Below are 21,337 nucleotides of genomic sequence, written 5' to 3' on the forward strand. Positions count from 1 at the left end.
TTTTATTAAACACACTTTCTCAATTTTGTTGGATACACTAATATCAACACGTGCCAACATTCCAAGTAACCATTGATAATTACTGGAGCAGAGCCATTTGCAAACTAAATAACTCAAGGAAGAGCAGAATGAAGTATACAGCTATCACATATGAAGGCTTTCCATTTATTTTACGAACAAACAGTCGATCTTTACCAAAGGAGAAAATAGAATAGAATAATCTGCTCCTTTTTTTCCCTTCAAGTTGATTCTCTCTAATGAAACGCATCATATATAAGAAGGATTTGGCACATGGATCTTACGAATCACAAAACAGAAGAAAAGGATAAAAGGGTAGGCAGTGAATCCAGGAACAAATTTAGGCTCTACATGAAGAGGGAAACCAAAATGGAAAATAGAACACGAATTTTACAATCAAACACCGATAGATAAATAAAAGAAGTTTGAACTAAAAGAAACAAAAGACTTCAAAAAAAATAACGAAGAGCTCTCAACTTCAGCTAGCCAAGTGGCTGGGCGAGCTGTTGAACATGGCATGCCACATATATGCTCTAGAAAGCACCATCTCAAGCTCTGAATGACTCCAGCTATGAGTTGGGAGGTGCTGAAGGAACATAACCATCTCTTGGAAGTCAAGCTTCAGCAGCTTATCTGACCACTGCACAATTAACACAACATCCAGAACAGCAATTCTTCATAAGTATATCTGGTCTAGTAATTAGAACACCCTAACAGACTTCAGTTGTGTATGGGAAATAAATTTGGTATTAGAAAGAGGATGGAGACTTGCTGCTTCTTTCAGGAAATTTATAATGCCTGAGAAGGAAAATAACACTCGGGTCACAAGAAACAGATCATTTGGGCCAGTGACTGAAAGGCTATGTAATGATAACCATGATCCTTCCTTTACATGGTCAGAACACCATACGTCATATTTCAAGGGATCTCTATAAATTATAACAATACCTCTGTGTCCTTCAATTCAATTACTTATTCACCAATCCATTTAGTACTCATCAAACAAACCTTTCTTTCTACATTAGGTTAAAGAGTGTGTTTATGTCTGTGTGCCCTTGTGTTTTCTATATATGTAATGACAGTAAGACTCAATGTCATCACATAATCTCAAACAGATATTAAGAGAAATCTTACTGTGAGAAGAAAGCTTGCAGCTATATACACAAGAAAATCTGGCAGCGCATCACCTTCTGCAAGATATGTATCCCACAATCGGGTAACAAGATGGAAAGGGATCTGCAAGAACGGATGATTAGGTCTTTGTTTTTAGGAATACGGCATCTAAGAAGGGATTTATCGACAATGTGGAACTTCAAAAAGGCGAAAAACACTTAATAAAAATAAACACAGAAAGACACTTAATAAAGATAAAGGCAGAAAAACAGACCTCGCGTATCAAGAGACAATTAAACCAGCGAAAAGCAAACTGGAGAAACTCAAGTCCTTGCTCTTCCATGTGTGTTGACACAGGTTCTAGAAAATGGGGAGGAACCAAATATCAAAATTATAACATGCCACCTAATTTTTCAGGAAGAATATATACATAGACAGGAAATGCAGAACAATAAATTGTGTGCTGTCATTTCTTAGTTCCTTACTTTCGATTTCTCGTACTTTCTTAGCTCTAAAACCACAGTTTAACCATGGTTAACCTCTAGTAATTCAAAAGCAAACTAGTGTTTTCCTATACTTGATGAAGTTCACCATTTTATCAATTTCTTTTGAACTTTTATGGTAATTGGTCTTCCAGGGTCTTTTTTTCTTTCTTCCAGCGTCTCTATACCATGTCCAAATTTTTATGGTGATAAAGTTCCAATAATCAGAAGACAATCCTTCAGCCACCTCAATCAACAAATTATAAAAGACAGAAATACATGTGTAACTCATTGCAACCAAATAAATACAGAGCAATTTTAGCAGGCCAAGAAAACTAAATGAAATAAATACTGGTTACAACTGTAAAACACCCTCATAATGCTGTCAAATCATCGAGGTATACATACCCTTTCATAAGTTCATAGAAAATTAGAACTTATTCACAAAATAAAAGACATATAATGAAACTAAAATTTGCTTACCCTGTAAAATTATTACCCCCTTTGTTTCAATTTGTTTGTCTTAGTTTGACTGGACACAGACTTAAAGAAATTAAAGAAGACTTTTGATTCTTGTGGTCTTGAATTAAAGATTTGTATGATGTATCAAAATACACTTAAATTGTGTGGTCTTAAACATGCCATGTGGGATGCGGAGTTAAAAGAGTTACCAAATTAGGAAAGAGGCGCTCTTTTTTTAAAAAAGGAAAGTAAAACAAATAAATTGAAAAGGAGGGAGTACATTGTTTCACGTGTCAAGAAAATCAATAATTTTTGACACCATAATTCCAGATTCTCTAGCATTAGGCAGTTGATAAAGACAACAAATAAAGTAGAAACCACTAGAGCATTACCATCTATCCGTCTAACCAACTCCTTTAGCTTAAACACGAGCCTCTGGATTCCTGGTTGAGCAAATGTGTAATGGTCTTGCATCCCATCAAGCAATTTTGATAGACACCAATAACAGTCAGCTTCTATGCCAGATATTTTCTCAGAAGGTAGATCAGACATCATCCAATTGTCAATGCTCCCTTCTACGTGTTCTGACAAGAAAACAACTATGAACGGTGTTGCAAGATCATTTATTCCCTGCACATATCCACTTGCAGGGTGCCGGATGGCCCTAGAAAGGAAAATGATAAATCACCAGAATATGAGAACATCCAGAACACCAACAGGAGCAATAAAGAAAGCTTAACGAATGCCATGCATCTTCAATTCTTTAATTTTTATTTCTGGGCTGCCTTTACAGTGACGGCTACTCGGGTCTGCATTACTTTTTTAATTTAGTTTTGTATTATTTGGATTCAGATTTTTAGTTATGAAAAAATTCAATCTAACCAAAACCTAAGTTCAGTTTCGTTCAGTATCTCTTTTAATTTGGTTTTTCTCCAATTTGGTTTTTGGTTTATTGGATTTGTCACTTTTCTCTTAATCGCTAAAATCATCAATGTTTATTTGGTAATTGGAATAAACAAGGTAGTGTATGTAGCAAAATCTTAGTGCGCTACTTGGTGTTACATCAGTAACTACAATGTATTAGATGAGATCATAAACTAATAATCAGGATTACTTTAATTATTTTTTTTGGAAAGTACATGAACTTTCAAGATTTATGTGCTTTCTGAAAAAAAGAGATAAGTTGATGAAACAAAAAAATGTGAGTTTGTTTGCAAGAACTTTCTGATGGAAGAGGATACTTAGTATTAATCAACCTAATTCATAAATAAAACCAATCTTTTAGAATGAGTTAGTTTACAAGAACTCTCTAATGGACGAGGGTATTAACAACCTAATTCATAATCAAAACTAATCTTTACAATAATGTTCATTTGAAAAACTTGATGAGATGAATGTTGTTTGAAAAACTTGTGCTCTTAAAATGATACAGTGAAACAAAACCTTAGTATCGCTAAACTCACTTCCATTAACAAACATAGAAAACATATAAATAAGGATATAATCTTGGTACTCAATAAGAACTTACAAATAAGTTAAATAAATCTTATCTGAAAAACATTTACATTATCTTCTACCAAGTGACATACTGTGGAACCAAATAAAGTACACCCTAACTGGAAAAGTACGAAAACTGAACTATAGAAAGACGGGAACTCAGCGTTCAAGAATAAGCAAAGCTACAAATCTCTAAATTTTTAAAAACATAAGATATTTAAATGCTAAATAAAAATAAAAAGTATATAATTAGTTGGACCCAAAAAAACATATATTTAGTAGTTCAAATTTTTGGTTTTTATTTTCAAATAAAAGGTATTCAAACTGAAAAAATCTAAAACAAATAAAAACAAGGAAAACTAACATATTCAGTATGGTTTGATCTATCGGTTTAATCCGACAAATGCTCACACCTAATGACTACTACCAATTTCGACCATGCCAACACCCCATTATAACCCATTTGTTTTCTCATCTAGTTCCACATCTTTTCTTTCTTTCTTTTTTTGGGTAAAGTAATTAAATGATATTAGAAAGCATCAAGAAGATGCAAAGTTACAAAAGCACAGTGTACAAGAAAGCTGCTCCAAACAGAAATAAATGGAGCTAGCTTGGCAAAAACCTGTGAAACAATCAAAAGGGAACCCTACTACTCTAATGTACTAGAGATAGGGAACTAACAAAATCCAAAAAGTTATCCACATTGCTTACATTGGCAAAAAAGTGCCAGCTAAATAAACTAACTAGACATTTGGCTTTAAGAGTGCAAAAAGAGGTTGATATTCCATTAAAATATCTGTTGTTTCTCTCCTTCCATAGGCTCCAAAAAATGGCTGCTGGGATCATTCTCCAGATCTTCGTGATGAATTTGTCAACTCTCCACAATATACAGCTGGCATAAGCATCCTTGATGTTGTAGGGAATTACCCATTGTAGGCCAAGAATGGTGTAGAAAAAATGCCATAGGCTAGCTGCTGCAGGACAGTGCCAAAAAAGGTGATTAGCACTCTCACTGGTCAACTTGCACATAACACATTTGTTGATGAGGATTACACCTCTTTTCCTGAGATTGTCTTGTGTTAGGCATGCTTCCTTCAGGGATGTCCAGGTGAAACAAGAAACTCTAAGAGGTTGCTTAGTTTTCCAGACATGTTTCCAAGGCCAAAGTAGAATGCCATTCTGGGAGCTCATGTTTTTGTAGCATTCTTTCACAGTGTAGGTCTTCTCCTTAGAATTACCCCAAAGAATCTTGTCTTGATCTTCAGCCACCAATGCAGTGTTTTGCAGAGTTTCTAAGAGGGAAAGGAAGTCATTAATCACCCAATCCTGAAAGTTCCTTCTGAAAATAGGAGTCCAAAAGTTGTTGTCTCTGTACTGGGCTATAGTTGCTTCTTTGTTGGAGGCTATCTGGAACAAGGAGGGAAAATAGTCTTTTAGCCTAGAGTTTCCTAGCCATTTGTCTTGCCAAAATCTGATCTTGAGCCCATTACCAGCCTTGAAGGATACTTCCTGGAAGAAATCATCTTGGAAACTGCTTATGTATTTCCAGACCCCAACACCATGGGGTTCAGTGCTTTTCTATGGATACCAGTGATCTTGAATGCCATATTTAACCTCGATGATGTCTCTACAAAACCCAGCCTCAGTTTCCATACCTCCAGAGCTACTTCTTGAGTAAGCTATTGTTGTGAAGTTTGAGATTTCTGATTCCCAAGCCTCTTTGAAAGAGTTTCTTATTGCCATTTAACTAGAGAGTACTTATGAGTGAGACTGTTTCCTTCACATTGAAATCTCCTTCTGAGCCTATCCATTTGTTTTAGAATTGAACCTGGTATTGGAAATAGAGACATGTAATATGTAGGAATACTGTCTAGGACACTGTTGATGAGAGTGAGCCTACCTCCCATGGAGAGGTATTGCATTTTCCATGTAGTCAGTCTCTTTTCCATTTTTTCAATAACTCCATTCTAGATTCCAGAAGATTTGAAACTTGCCCCTAAAGGAAGACCTAGATAAGGTGGTGGGTAAGGATCCAGTTTTGCAACTAAGTATGCCAGCAAGTTCCTCTAGATTGGCCACCTGATTTACACAATATATAACACTTTTGAGCATGTTAATATGGAGTCCAGAGATGGCTTCAAACACTATAAGGGTGGTGTTGAGATTGGAGACACCGGTCTCCTCACACAAAAAACATCTGGTTACTACTGGCCTCCCCTTTTTTGCAGTACTTCATGAGTAAGACAGGCCCTCTTTGCGACCAACCAAGTGAAGCATTTTGCTTTTGTAGGTGTCATACTTCCCCAAATATTCCTCCAATTATCCCCCCCCCCCCCCCCCCGCTCTACCCTGTTCTCCTTTTTATATAATCTACTGACTGGAAGTTTTCCATCCATGTTATTCCTCCATCTTAAAGAGTCTGTTTCATTAGTTGTACCAGTGAAAGCCCCAATCTCAGTTAAGAAGAGGGCCACTCTCTCCACTTCCCAGTCGTTCAGATGTCTTCTGAAAACAAAATTACATTCTTGGGGAGACCAACATTCACTGATAGTAACTTCAGGATTGTTGCACAACACCACTAAGTCAGTGAAGGAATCTTGTAAAGTTGATTGGGCCAATCCAAACATCCTTCCAGAACCTGGGTTCTGATGCCATTTTCCCACCCTAATGCTAGTATGTCCATGCAATTTTGTCCAGAGATCGCTAATTGTTCTCCAAACTCCCACACCATAAGCTGTGTCAACCACATTTGAGCTCCAAGGGCTGTTTTGACCATATTTATGCAGTATAACCTCTCTACACAAATTGGATTCCTCGGAACTGAACCTCCATAACCATTTCACCAGGAGACAGTTATTCTGTATTTTTAGGTTTCTTATGCCAATTCCACCACCCTGATTCTTAGACAACTGTGCCACTACCCACTTCACTAAATTGTAACATCTTCCCTCCTTGTTGCCTTTCCACAAAAAGTCTCTTCTCAATCTACTCAGCTTCTTCACCACACCATACTGGAAGGAATAGGGAAAAGAGACATCACGTAGGTAGGGAGAGAATCCAAAAGAGAGATCAAAGTGACTCTCCCTCCTTGTAAGTATTGCACCTTCCACTGAGCTAACCTCTTCTCTGTCTTCTCCAGGATATCATCCCAGATCTCCAAGGCATTGTCTACTACCAAGAGAGTTCTTGTCCCCCTCTTTAAGCCATAAGCATCTAGATTTTTGCCTCCATGAGATCTCTTCAGTTGTTGCAATTTGTTGAAGCTGCAGTTTTAGATTCAAGGACTATGCTTTCTCTTCTGTTGAAAGGTTTCTGAGTTCAGATAATTGATCCAACTTCCCAAGTTCCAAAAGAGCTTTAGTTCTTTGGGTTTCAATGTTGCCATACACCTCCCTGTTCCATTTACAAATGTCTTTCTTTAGGTTTCTATGTTTCTGCAACAATACAAAGTCTGGGGTACCTTGAATAATGTAGGACTGCCACCATTCTTTTATCATATCAATGAAGCCTTCTGCTTGAAGTCACATGTTCTCAAATTTGAAGTAGGATGGTGATGCCTTCCAATCTCCACTTTCCAGGATGATGGGTCTATGGCCTGAAGTTACTCTTGGCATTGTGTATTAGTCTGATAGCCCTGAAAATCTCTCCATTCTGATGAATAAAGAAACCTATCAATTCTTGAGGCTTGGAGTGTATCCTCCCCTCTTGACCAGGTGAATTGTGCTCCTTGGAGAGGAGAATCAATTAGTTAAAGATCCAAAATGGTATTGGAGAAACCCCGCATAGCTCTGGATCTTCTAGTACAGTTTAGCCTTTCACCCTCGAATCTACACACATTTAAGTCTCCTCCTATGACCCACAGATCAGACCATAGCCCCCTAACTGATGCTAACGCCAACCAAAGGTCCTCCCTTTCTGGATTGGTATGAGGTCAGTATACCCATTTGAAGTCATCAGAGGTGCTCTCAAATCTACATGATAGGGAGAATCCCTTGCCTCTGATTCAACACGATTCAAAGCTCTTTTGTCCCATAAAATTAATAACCCACCATTGGTACCAATTGCTTTGACTTCTGCCCAGAAAGCCATTTATTCCCCCATATTTGTCTTATTAGAGATGGATTCCAAGACTCTATTTTGGTTTCCTGTAAACAAACAATGTCTGCTACCCACTTTTTGGATAAGAGATTTCAAAGTACTTCTCTTACCTTTATTATTGAGACCCTGTACATTCCAATTAAGTATTTTAACTCTCATCTAGAATGAGCCTTGTGGTACCTACCCCTATCTTTCTTTCCACTTCCATCTTGGATACCCCAATCCAGCCTTTTTAGGTTCATTTGTTGCTTTGCTTTTCCCTTTTTCGCGTCCCCAGACTTCTTCCCTTGTTCAAGAATCTGAGCTTTCCTTTTTTCCTCCATTCTTAGTATAATATCCAGGATTTCATGCTCGAAACCTGAAACATTCACCCCTAGAACTTTGCAAGCCTTCATCATAGTAAATTTGGTCCATTTTGATGTTTCCACCACAGTAGGGGAATCAATAGTTTGTGGTGAAGGATCATTATGACACGGTAGAGGGAGAAAACTGTTGAAAGACTGAAGAGAGACTGGAATCGGAATCGTACCCTAAGGTGGGAATTGAATTATGCGTGTATTTTCCCATATTAGTGTTGGGTTAGTCCATTTAAACTTAAATGAGACTTATCCTTTATTTTGTCCACAGATTCCTCACATGGAGTTTTAAATCTGATGTCACGTGGAACTGTATGGGACTGTGTTCCCAACAGCTTTTCAACCCTAGCCGACTCAGGGTTTTGTCTAGTGGGTAAAGGAGAGGACCGGATCTCCGTAATTATTGCCAAATCAAACAACCAGCCAGCAAATTGAAATTCAAACTCGCCAGAAACTTCATGACTGAATTTTGAAGCAAATACGAGCCCAGAGAAAGTGGGATCTGTTCTTTGTATCTCCGTCAACTCCAATGAAGCCTCCACAGCTATCCCCTATATGCTCGAATGTGTCCATGGTCCAAGCATTTAAGGGAATCCTAAATACTTTCAGCCAGATGTTTTCTGGTGGCTTGCCTGTCTGAGAGTTGATGTCTTTTGACCATCACGACAAGGTGAGGTGTCTTCCATTCCAGAACCATTCCCCTGCTTTAACTCTTATTGCTTCTTGTCTGGAAGGGAACTCGAAGAGGAATTGATTGTGGCCAAGCGGGGTGGCTTTAAAGCCAGCAGTGACTTTCCATCTAGAGATAAACCATTTTTGAATTAACTCAGAGTTGGGGCTGTGATGGAAAGGGTTGTTGAAAGTGCCGACTAAGCTTCTGTGAAGAGGATGGTTTTCATTGACTCCACCTATGCTTGCTGGTTGGCTGATTTCTGGCCAGCTTATAGGATTTTGTCAATGGAGACTGTATTGGTGGTGGCCTGTCTTGCTGATTTTCCCCAGAAATCGAATGATTTTAGTCGCAAAATCTGTCCACCCACTGTTATAGCTTATCTCCGGAATGATTACGCAGCTTTAGAGAAGCCATGCCATACTTCAACGCAAACAAATCTGCCATATACGTTAAAGTTCTGATAGACTCTGTATAGTTGTGCTGTTCTTTTCTACCCCACCTTCTGTAATCTAAGCTTATCTTACTTGTAAATCTCCTGCCTCTTTCTATTAATGAAAACCAGCTGAAATGTGTATCCCCTGTATTCTTGAGTTCGACTAATGAAAAAGAGCTTTTCCCCCATAATGAAAGAAGTTTCTGGTGTCTGAAGCTACTGGAGGGAAGGATTCCTCAGGCCGTAAGGGCCTTTAGGAGATTGTCTTGGGAGTAGTGCCTAAGAGCATTTTTTTAGTTACAGAAACTTATTATCCTGGCATATGTCTAGTTCCACATCTTAACTAAAGAAATAAATTTAATGCTATTTCCTTTCCTCTTCCCTTTGTAGAGAAATTCTACAATTCAAAATGAATGTTACAGCTGATGAATATAGAGAAATAGAGATAGTTTACCATATGTAAAGTATGCGCTCCAGGGATTTCTGAACTTGTGCTTGTTGGAAAAAAGAAACATCAGGCACTGTTCTAGGGCAATCAACAGCAATCTAACAGCACAAGCCAAGCAGTAGTTATATGACTGACGACACTGGGAAATGAGCATAAGGCATTAAAAAGATCAAAGAGATAATCCAACTGCATCGAGAATACCTGTCGCAGCATGTTGATCTCTTCATCTGTTCGCTCAATATCTGGAATGTCATAGTACTGAGCAACACAATCAAGATAATCTTGACGCTTTCTTCTCAGAACTCCCTCCCTTCTATCTGAATTAGGGGGTGCATATCCCTGTTGTCAGCTCATTATTTAAATTTCATAAAAGTAACAAATTATGTCTAATAAGAAAATGTACAATCCAGTTTAACATGTTTTGTTAACTATGTAAGTCAGTCATGCAAAAACAGATTTCATAAAATGGAAGAAAGCAAACTTGTCTACAGGAATACCTTTTTTTACTTTTGAGAATGGTAATAATATGGTAAATGTCAAGCACAACGACTGTGCTAAGTCATATTTATAGATTGCAAAAAGGAATCCAAAAGGCATAGCTTTCTGTTGAATCCATCCTACTACTACAGGAATTCTATAATCTCTAACATTGAATCAACAACCTGTACTAAATCTTCCTTACACCAAAAATGAAATAAAAACATGCGTTCATCTTGATTTTCCATATGCAGTTATGGGTTCCTTCAAAGCATCTTATAGTTTCTCTCCTTCCATATAATCCATCATATGCAGCCTGGTAAGTTTCAACAAACAAGTAGCTCTTTCATACTAAGGAATAGTTGCTAGAGCACTCCAGTTCCTTCACAATGTTAAAAAGATGGTTTCTACTTTCAGACTCCAGCCCACATAGATGACACCTTGAACACAGTTGCTAGTTCCCTTCTCTTTAAGTTTCTTGTGTACGGCAATCATCTTTAACAACTAGCTACACAAAACAGGATACATTGGGAGGTGTTTTCACTTGCCAAAATGCTTTCCAGCTCCATACATGGACTGCTGACCAGCCTAATTCAGATGTGAGTATGCTAATGTTACTATAAACAGACCCTTACTACGCCATTTACAATTTAATCTATCCTCTATTGTGATTTCCTTGAACTGATCCAGAACTTTTAGTACAATAAATCTGGGAAGTTCCCTGTTATTGAGTTGAATTCTAAAAATCCATCTCCACCAGTGCTATTCCCAGGTATCTTCCACTGTGGCTTCAGGAATTAGAGTCTTGAGTCTTTATGTCATTAAACATGTCTTCCAAAGTCACATCCCCAATCATTTTCCAGATCTCTAATATTTGAAGTTACATTTAATGGAAAGAGCAAGCTATTTATCCAGTTCACATGAAGACCATAAACCATTTAAAAAATCAATACCGATCTCCGGAATCTGATCTAATGGATATCTGCATCAACATAGAATGAGGGTATCATCTGCATAGAGTAAATGTGAGACTTCTGTTTCATCTCCCACCTTGAAAACTTTGATCCAAGCATTCTGCTAAACACTTCCATTACTAAGATAAAGTGGAATGGATAAAAGGGATCACCCTATTGAAGACCTCTGGGAGCTGAAAAGCAACCCTCTAGGGACTCGTTGATGATTACTGAATATCTGACAGTACTAATGCAAAAATGATTCCAGCAGATCCATTTCCTTCCAAATCCCATTTTGCTACAAGTGTTAATAAGGAACCTCAATTCACATGATCAAAAGCTTTTTCAATGTCAAGTTTACAAAGAACCCCATTTTTCTGAACTTTTTTTCTTGAATTCAGCCATTCATTGGCAATGAGAACAATATCCATAATATAACTCCTTCTAATGAAGGCCATCAGAGATTTAACAGCCAGCTGGTCCATGACGATCTTCAATCTTCCGGTCAACAATTTAGAGATGATTTTACAGAAACTTCCTGTCAAGCTAATGGGCCTTAAAACCTCAATTCAAGAGCCTCATTCTTTTTTGGAATCAAAGCATGCATGTTGCATTGAAGAATTATTCGAATGTATACTGGTTATGTTGCGTTGAAGCTTTATTCAAATGTATGCTGGTTATAAAAACCTCTGATGCTTCATAATGTCTTCTTTGAGAAAAGAGCACCATCTCTGATAAAGAGCACTGTGTGTCCATCTGGACCTGGTATTTTATTCTCTGCACATTGTTTGATTATATCTAGGACTTCCGACTCTTCAAAAGGCCTTTGTATCCAGTTTTTCTCTTCCCATCAACCTTACAACAATCAGCCAATGAGAAATAAGCATCCACTCTTCAGTTTCAGAGTATAGGATCTGAGAGAAGGCCAAGATTTCTCTGTTGATGGCATCCAGATCTTCAATAAAAGTCCCATTGACATCCAAGTTTATCAATGGTGTTGTATCTCCAATGTTAGTTGACCATCTTTAGAAAAAACTTGATATTTTGTCTCCCTGCTTAAGTCATAATATCCTAGATCTTTGACTTCATTTAGTATATTCAAATTTGGCAACATCCTCCAATTCCTTGTGGATATCTGTTCCTTGAGCCAAAGGTCCAGCGGAAACAACCTCTCTATCTCCGAAGTAGGGGTAAGTGTACGCCCTTGTGGATATCTGTTCCTTGAGCCAAGGGTCCATCGGAAACAACCTCTCTACCTCCGAGGTAGGCGTAAGGTCTGCGTACACTCTATCCTTCCCAGACCCCACTTTATGGAACTACACTAGGTATTTTATTTGTTCTGTCCTTGTGGATATCTGCTTCGGATAAGAGCTCCTCTCATCTAGAATTCTAGTCTGCAATAAACTTTCCAAGCTGACCAGCTTTTCTGGAAGTATTTATTAACTCTTAACGGCTTTCAATTTCTTTGCCAATATGAAATCAAGTGTTCCAGAAATGTCAAAGAAATTCCACCAATTTTTCCTCATATAAGTGAAGCCATCAACCTCTAACCACCACAACTTATCAAACTTGATTCAGCACATTGAAGCATCAAAAGTGCATGGTCTGATGATACTCTTGGAAGCATGGACTGTTTTACGGACTTGAATTCATCATCCTGTTCAGTCAATGACCATTGATCAAATTTGACTTTATGTGTCAATTGATCTAAGGCTCAAAAGATTGTTTAAATGAACCCTGGTGGCTTAGAAATGAACTTTTCTGATTAAGAGAGAGTTAGAAAATCTTCCCTCCGTGTAATTTCATAGAACAAAGGCCAATGCCGAAAAGTGAAAACAATAGTCTCCTAGAGATGAGTAATTTCACAAAACAAAGTTAAATGCCGAAAAGAGACGCCGAAACAATAATAGATAAATCCGAGATGGTTTAACAAACTAATATAAAGCAGTGATCATATGATTCCATCAAAATAATGGAGAATGGCTAGCTGTTCTTTCACGTGTCAAGAAGAGATAGATCAATGAATCATCTTTTGTAAATTTTATAGTGGCTCAAGATATATTGTGATGTTTCTCATGTTTGCGGAGTGCAATGGGTTATCCTAGATCAACCAAGTCCATTCTTATCTCATTTGAGGCATGAGGATAAAAAGTATTAAGCTGAAGGAATCTGTTAATTGAATCCATTCCAAATGAAGTTCCGCTAACAATGCTTACCTATTACCCCCAGTGCAACCCGGCTTTTTAACAGAACCATAGAAAAGGAATGACAGGAGACCCTACAACAAAATAATCCAGCCCTCATTGAGAGAGTAAATAAATTACGGTTGAGCATATGGCAGTCTGACTTTGGAACCTTGGAGAACTATATAACACTGGGCTTTGTGGTCGATTTGCTCGGAGAGGAGTAATAGATGTTTTGAGGATCTCTATGAACCTGTTCATATAGTGAAAATGAATTGCTTTAAGAGTTCCCTTTCGTGATATAAAAGAGTTAATGAAAGGAGTTGAAGATTTTTGCTAGTTCCTATATTACATTTTCTAGTTGTGAGTTCCTCAAGATATCACCCCTCTTTTTATCTTCACTCTATTTTTTTCCTTTTTTTCTTTCTTTGATTATTGTACTTCTGCATCTCCTTGATCCCGAGTTAATATATAATCTCTCTTCTTTACTGACCTAAAAATATTTCCACATAAATAAAGTTAATTAGAGCCATACCAAAAGAAGCCTCCATATGTTGGGACGCAGATATGATGGGATACCATTCCAAGATAATTCACGCAATTTTTCTGCAAGAGAAGTTGGGAACCACATCAAGAAGAAAGTGCAACAATCAGACCAATAGATAGCATTGAGATCTAACAAACAATAGCTACTAAATCAGTCAATCAGTACAAGTCATCAAGAAGGAAAAATTAACAAACCCCGTGGAAGAGCGAACCAGAAACAGGCGTTCTGGTTGTGATATATGCATAACTGTCTTTTTAGTTTTTACATTAAAGGGCTTAGCTAGTAAAAATTCACAAAGCCTTGAGACTAGGGAAAGAAAGCCAAGGAAAGCATCACCTTTGTGATCAACGTGCCAAAGAATAAGCCAATGATAGTTTAAAGTGGCAGGAGGGGTGTAGGAATAAGCCACTACGACAAATCCAATCCTGCAAAGGTTTGTCCTTAGCTGAAGATCATAGTTGTTCTTTAGGTACAGTAGGAATGTCAAGTAAGTGTACGGTGACCCGCTCGAAATCTTGATGAAAAATAATGAAGTTTTTGTTTTAGGTCTTAGAGGTATATATATACATCCATTTAATTGTGGTCGCTAAATCTTGTTGTACAACTAATTCATTACCTTTCCTTAAGTTATACATCGTTTTCCGTGTTTCTCGTCCGACTTGCATGTGTTAAGCATACCGCCAGCATTCATCCTGAGCCAGGATCGAACTCTCCATGAGATTCATAGTTGTATTACTTATAGCTTCCTTGTTCGTAGACAAAGCGGATTCGAAATTGTCTTCTTTTCAACTTTCCCAGTGCTAAGAACCAAACCATTTTGGTTCTGTTTGAGGGTATTTCAGGGCTGCACATAAACGGAAGACGAGCCATTTGTATCCTATTAATGTAGTGCCTAATATGGAATTGCTGACTTGGGTATTGGGAGGAGAAGTAGGTCTCCTGCCAACTACGTTGCCAGGAATGCCCTGAGGAGCCAAATAACAACCCAAGAAGATCTGGAATTCTTTCTTAACTGAAAATTCCAACCCTGAGGAGACCATGCTTCATCTACCAACTTCTCCTGCCAACTACTGAAAGTTGCTGCATGTGACCAGGAGGTCACGGGTTCAAGCCTTGGAAACAGTCTCTGGCAGAAATGCAAGGTATGGTTGCGTACAATAGACCCTTGTGGTCGGCCCTGCCCCGAACCCTGCGCATAACGGGAGCTTTAGTGCACCGGGCTTCCCTTTAAAGAATCTAAATGATTGGGAAATACATAGTAGATTTTACAAAAATAATTTAAAGAGTTCAAAGGAACAAAGAAGGGAGCTGACAGACTATGGTGGCAAGAAGATAGTAAAGGACATTCTGGGTTAGCTCAACATACAAGTTGTTGAACCATGACAACCAACAGATGATCAATTGGTCATGGAAGCACATTTGGAAAGTGAAGATACATATTAAGGTTGCATGTTTCCCCTGGTTGTTAACCAAAGAAGTGGTTTTGACTCATGACAACCTTAGTTTCTTTTTCTGAAACTGGTAACTTGCATTTCACAGCATTAAGGATGTGCTGACCATATCCAAGAAACGAGCTACAAGGAGAAATTAATTCCAAAACTCCTAAGAAGTCCACTATCCGTTCTTCCTCTTTTATACACTGCTTTTTAAACCAAAAACAAAAGAAGTAATACAATTCCATAGATTTGTCTTCAAAGTCCTTTCATTTCTCTCCTTCCAGATGCTCCACCAGATGCTGGCTGGTACTATTTTCCACTTCTCTTGACTCTTGCTTCAACCCCTTCTGATTCAACGGATCAATAAGTTTGCAGTATGCTCTGGTATTGTCTATTCCTCCCTAGCCAAATAGAAAAAAATTGCCCAAATTTGTGATGTTACCTTACACTATAGGAACAAATGGTTGTTAATTTCTGCTGCCTCCTGAAAAAGAGCAGGTGTAGATGTTATCTGGACTCTGCTCCTCTGCAATGGTTCATGAGTGAGACATGTTTTCTTCACCACCAACTCATGACGACCTTAGTAAGAGAGCGGTTTATCTATTTTCTGGTGCTAATTGTGTGGTGAAGAAGCTAAGCCAGTTCGTCATCTATTCCTAAATTGTAGGATAACAGACATGCTATGGAAGATTTTCATTAGTCTCAGAGGCATTGCTTGGATAATGCAAAGGAAGATTATTGAAGTCTTGTTTAGCTTGGAAGAGGCACGATGATACAACCCTGGGAAAATCACACCCCAAAAGTTAGATATTGAGGTGGAAGAACCCCAAGGCTATATAAAACCCACATCAATACATTGGTATACCGATGTGGAACTCAAGTCTCATACTTTGCAATGGACCATAACAAACCACCACACTCTGCATCCGTCGTCAGGTGGAAGAACCCAAGGTTGTATAAGCCCAACGTTAGTACATTGCTATACTGATGTGGGACTCAAGTCACATACCTTGCAATGGACTCAAAAATGGCTACATGGAAAAGAGCTACCTACTTGTGCTAGAGTGAAAGCTATCCAATGTGAAGCCATCGAGTACAACGGATGCGGAGTGTGATTGTTTGTTATGCTCCATTGCAAGGTATGGGACTTGAGTCCCACATTGATACAACAATGTACTAATGTGGGGTTTATATAGCCTGGGCTCTTCTACCTCAATAACTAACTTTTGGGGTGTGATTTTCCCTGGGTTGTATCAATCGTATTAGAGTCACCCACCACCCTTTGTGCCCACCGTACCATGGATGATGATGGTGCTATTGCAGTGTTCACTCGGGGCTACAAATGCCTAGCGCAAGAGCTACCTACTTGTGGTAGAGTGAAAGCTACCCCGTGTGGAGCTGTCGAGGACGATGGATGTGGAGTGTAGTGTTCTGTTATGGTCAATTGCAAGATATGGACTTGAGTCCCATATCATTACAACAACGTACTGATGTGAGGTTTATATAGTCTTGGGCTCTTCCATCTCAATAGCTAGCTTTTGGGGTGTGATTCTCCCTAGTTGTATCACAGGAGTTGGAACTTAAAACAGAGATATATGGAGGATTGTCCAGCTTGAATATGGTGGACAACTTGGAAAGAAAGGGATCCCAGTCCCCAGATGTTATGAAGAAAAATGCAATACAGTACAGAAGATCAAGTTGAATTGCAATAGACTTTTTTGCTTTTGGTGTAAACAGAACTACATAGAAAACATTGCTTCAATCATAGATATCCTAGATTTTTGTTAGGTTTCTGGAGCAGATTCTTAAATTTTTGCCCTTGTAAATATGGTCTCAGCACAACCTTGATGTTGTTTGATTAAATATACACAAATATTACTTTCTCAAAAAAAAAAAAGATTAATTTCAAGGATATCAACATTAGTCAGCACTTCATCAAAACATTGCTTTTTCATGGAATGGGTAATAGGTACTTTATGCTCATAAGTCATTGTAATTTGTGATGGACCATAAATTACTTTTAGTAAGTTTCATACTAGTTTCCTTGAGTTCTTACCTTTCCTAGTGGGTAAGTCTTTTAGAAAGTGCCCCATCAAAATGTAGTTCTTGAAGTCATAAACTTTTGACGGCTAGTTATTGTTGTTGAGCATTGCATGATGGATTTTCTCCTGGACTTTGACTTAATGCTATGATTGAACTGATAATGAAGATCTGAGTGGCTCAAGCTCTCAATCTTCTTCATATTTAAATTGCATCACCCAAATTCCATTCCCCCATTCCAACAAGGTGGGGTGAACAGGAACATTTTCCTGCATCTATTCATTTTCAGGTGCAAAGGAAGCATACTGATTTAAGAAGTACATCCCCTACCTTGAACTTTAGACCCAATTGCAGAAAGATTATGGGGATTTATGGAAATAATCCTCTCAAAAACTATTGTAGGACCAACTAGAATTGCAACTCTCACACAGCATCATCAAGATGCTTCTCCACAAATCCTCCAAGCGCATTTTTAGCTTTCTCATGTTCTGATTTGTCATTTAGGTCTAGAAACAGTATGAGTGGCATTATTAGAGTTCCATGCATATACACTGCATAAATGTTCCTTCGAATTAGTTATCACATTTGTGTTAAGCCATAAGCTTATCTGTTGCCGGAGAGTCTATATCACTTGCTTTGAGTTTTTCGATCTTAGTCCCTTCAATGCATTTGCAACCATATTTATGAATTGTGAAACCTATGTCAAGGCCTGTCAGACTCAGAGCATACTTGAAAACAAATAAAAAGAAGAAGAAGGGGGGGATCAGGACGGTTTATCACCTTGAACGGACTGCCTTTCTTGGTGAGAAAGGAAACTCTACTCCCGATTTCTCACAAAATTTAAATAGTAAAAAGTTCAGGAGTAAATGCATGTAAAGGATACTCATTAAGTCATCCTTCTAGGATCATGGCACCCATAGGATCCCAAATAATAAGCTCAAAGCAGTAGTGTTATATTATGCAAAGAAAAGAATCATATATGTTTATATAACCACGTAAATATCACCTCATCCTTACTTATCCAAAAAAAAAATATATATATATATATCTTGGTACCTAGAATAACAGTTGTCGCAGATAATTCTTTTGTGAACTTCATTAGCCTAGCCGAATCAGTAGCTCTTGAGCCAATTGATGGCTTCTGTACTTCATTGGATGTGTGTTCTGAATTTGACGTTGATGATTTTGTCTGGCTAGCAGATGAGCTAGCATTCAGATTGCTTCTACTTTGCAGTTCATCCTGATAGTCAAGGAAAGGAGCTTAACTTATACTGATGAATTTAAGCAATAAATATATCACATTCCGCATACACTGGATATCAGTGCTGCTCGTACCTCAAAAGATCCATCTTCCTGTTGGCTTGGTCCCATCTCACTATCTCTTAGACTTCCATGATTATCTGGAGATCTCATAGTTGAGTTATCCAGTGGGTCTGACCTTCGTGTAATCAGTACTTTGCCAGGGAAACTGCGCCCCTTTAGCAACCTGCGCCACATCATAGTTTTTGTGAATTGCTTATCAAAAATTATAGCAAAAAAGGTGTTCTGAATGGAAAAGAATAAGGCCAAGTAATCAATATCCCTGACAGTTAAATGTTTTTGATAATCAACATCCCTGACTGTTAAATACAAAACATTGTTATTTCAGATGGGTTTTCCTTTAATCAATAAGGTTATTATTTCTGAAGGTGCCTCCAGTTATGAGACAAAGTCGGCACGTGTTAACCAAAGAAGTCACTATAATGGCAATATCCAATAAAAGGACAACAATCAACAAATATGAGTAATATAGTTCATATTCAGGGGCTAAGTTTGGCTTTTGTCAGTAGCATTTCTTTTATGCTCAAGGATAAAACAGCCCAACACTTCTAATGTCTAAAGCAAACTATTAAAAAACTAAAGAGAAACCAGAAATGAAGAGATTGGACTCTTGCTGTTAAATGTATCACCGTACATTGAGACTATTAACTTCAAGAAACCCAAAGTCCCTATTTCACACATCACAGCGACAACAAATAAGTAAAAGTAACTAGAGCTTCTGGGGATTGAGGAAATTTGATAACCTAAATCCAAACTTTAACCTTTACAATCCACAAAAATTGGAAAAAAAAAAATAGTAAATGCATTTCCCAATGTAAAGACCAACAGGCAAATCACAAAATAACACAGACAACCATTGATCAAAGGTTCAAGTGTACCAGTATGTAAGGACGCCTCAGCTATGTCTCCTCACCCAACTCCATTTTGATCAAATAAAACCTAAGCTTAAAGTGTCAAAAATTTGAACCACTCCAAAACACGACGAAATAGGATTGGCTTGGGAATCTAAGTTTTATGGTTTTGGCATATCACCTTACATACAAATGTATTGAGCTCTTCATTTCCTGTTGATATTTGTCCTAGTAGTAACACAAAAATTCATCAAACTGAGCAAAAACAAACATAGTACTCACAGAGGAAATATAACAAGCTTTGCAACCTAAAATTTCCCAACTCTAACCTCCATAAACTACCAAAACATCATTAAAAGAGGGATAAAATGGCAAATACTAAACACATTCCCAATCACAAATCCAGCATTCAGATCACAAAAAATTGACATACTGGGTCGCTGATCTTACACTCCCCAAGTGCAATTGAGTTGAATTACCTCAAATTGGTAACATTTAAAAGGGCCTAAAATAGAAATCTAAGTGATGGGTTTTTGAGAATTATACAGATCTGAATAGCAATGATGATTACCCTTGAACATTTCTGAGAGTTTGGTTGAATCTTGAATCAACAGTAGTATTAAAAGTCTCCTTCTTTCGATCTTCCTCCCTGTCGCTCCTCATGGTTTAACTCTTGGTTACCATACCATTGCTCTCAAAACTCTTTATTTTGTGCTTTCAATGTTAGTGAAGTTTGTTTTAGGAGTACAATTGAAATTGATGATGCCACAACCTACTATATTACTATGGTACACCTTCAACTCAGCAAAGGTACAACTTCTTGATGCGTCTTTTGCTCTCTCCAGTCTCCACTTCAGTCAGGAAATTGGACGTTGCTTGCTTTTATATATTTTTGGGTAAAAAAAAGGCAACTATTTATAATAGTAGAGTAATTTACAAGTGTTTTTATAAAATAACCTCACCACAAAACTGCATTTTAAGGGTTGTTTGGCCTATAAAATGATTTGAAATCGCACGAGATCAAATTGCATTTTGTTTGGATATGTAATTTAAATTTTTAAGTTGTATTTTTTATTCATAAATATAAAAATTCATAAAATTGTAGAAACTATTAAAATTACTTCAACTTTTATAAAATCTTAACAAATAAGCAAAAGTTCATAACAAAGTATAATACATTATCACAAAGCTATTCTAAAAAATACAACATTTATTAATAGAATTTTAGTTCAATAAAAAAAGTAAAATTGAATATGACATATAGTGTACCACTCTTCAATATGATTCTTCAACATAGTACAGACAATCTCCTCAGGTAAAACATGCATTTCTCAATCAGATAACTGTGAAGACAAACCAACATTGCTATTTGAGTCGTTTGTTGGTCAATATTATTGGTAATTATATCATCATGTTCATATTTCGTGAATGTTTCATCACTCTGATATAGTTGGTTTAAAGATTGGTAAGAATAATAATATCAACTATAAATTTTGTTTATATATGAAATAAATGATTGGAATATAAAAGGATGATTGTTTTACAAAATATAAACTTATGGGTCAATTTTTTGTATTTAAAAAATATGAAATCATGATATGAAATTTCCAAATCAAGTTTTTTGGAGAATTATTTGGTGAAATCATGAAATAAAATCGCATGTCTAAACACCTACTAAAGTCATTATTTGTTTCTTGACCTTGAACCAGACATATACGAAACTTTGTTGGCTTGATGCGTATAAATGTTGATATATGTTAAATATAACATCTCATAACAAATTTTTATTTGAAAGTTTATTCTCGTAACTAATGATTTAGCTATAATTGGCACTCTTCGAGTTCTCCATTACCATATTTAAGAAATCTTCATGCTCAATTCAAAACTTCAGAAATTTGAAAGATTTCTTTACGATTTGAGTATAATTCCCCATTGGGATAAGCATTGGAG

At 37.3% G+C, this 21,337-nt stretch overlaps 1 protein-coding gene across 1 annotated transcript; it reads right to left on the reverse strand.

Annotated features, from left to right (window-relative positions):
* Positions 1 to 136: 136 nt before the first annotated feature.
* LOC129902471 (GTPase-activating protein GYP1) lies at positions 137 to 20,256 on the reverse strand. Its single transcript, XM_055977715.1, has 10 exons — positions 19,959 to 20,256; positions 18,552 to 18,702; positions 18,273 to 18,456; positions 13,729 to 13,799; positions 9,782 to 9,919; positions 9,587 to 9,678; positions 2,468 to 2,739; positions 1,406 to 1,491; positions 1,153 to 1,254; positions 137 to 658 (listed from the first exon to the last, which is right to left on the reverse strand). Exons 1-10 carry the CDS (start codon positions 20,048 to 20,050, stop codon positions 497 to 499), a joined length of 1,350 nt encoding a protein of 449 aa, XP_055833690.1. The 5' UTR covers positions 20,051 to 20,256; the 3' UTR covers positions 137 to 496.
* Positions 20,257 to 21,337: the final 1,081 nt, after the last annotated feature.

Source organism: Solanum dulcamara, chromosome 9 (genome assembly GCF_947179165.1).
Source record: "Solanum dulcamara chromosome 9, daSolDulc1.2, whole genome shotgun sequence".
NCBI lineage: Eukaryota > Viridiplantae > Streptophyta > Magnoliopsida > Solanales > Solanaceae > Solanum > Solanum dulcamara.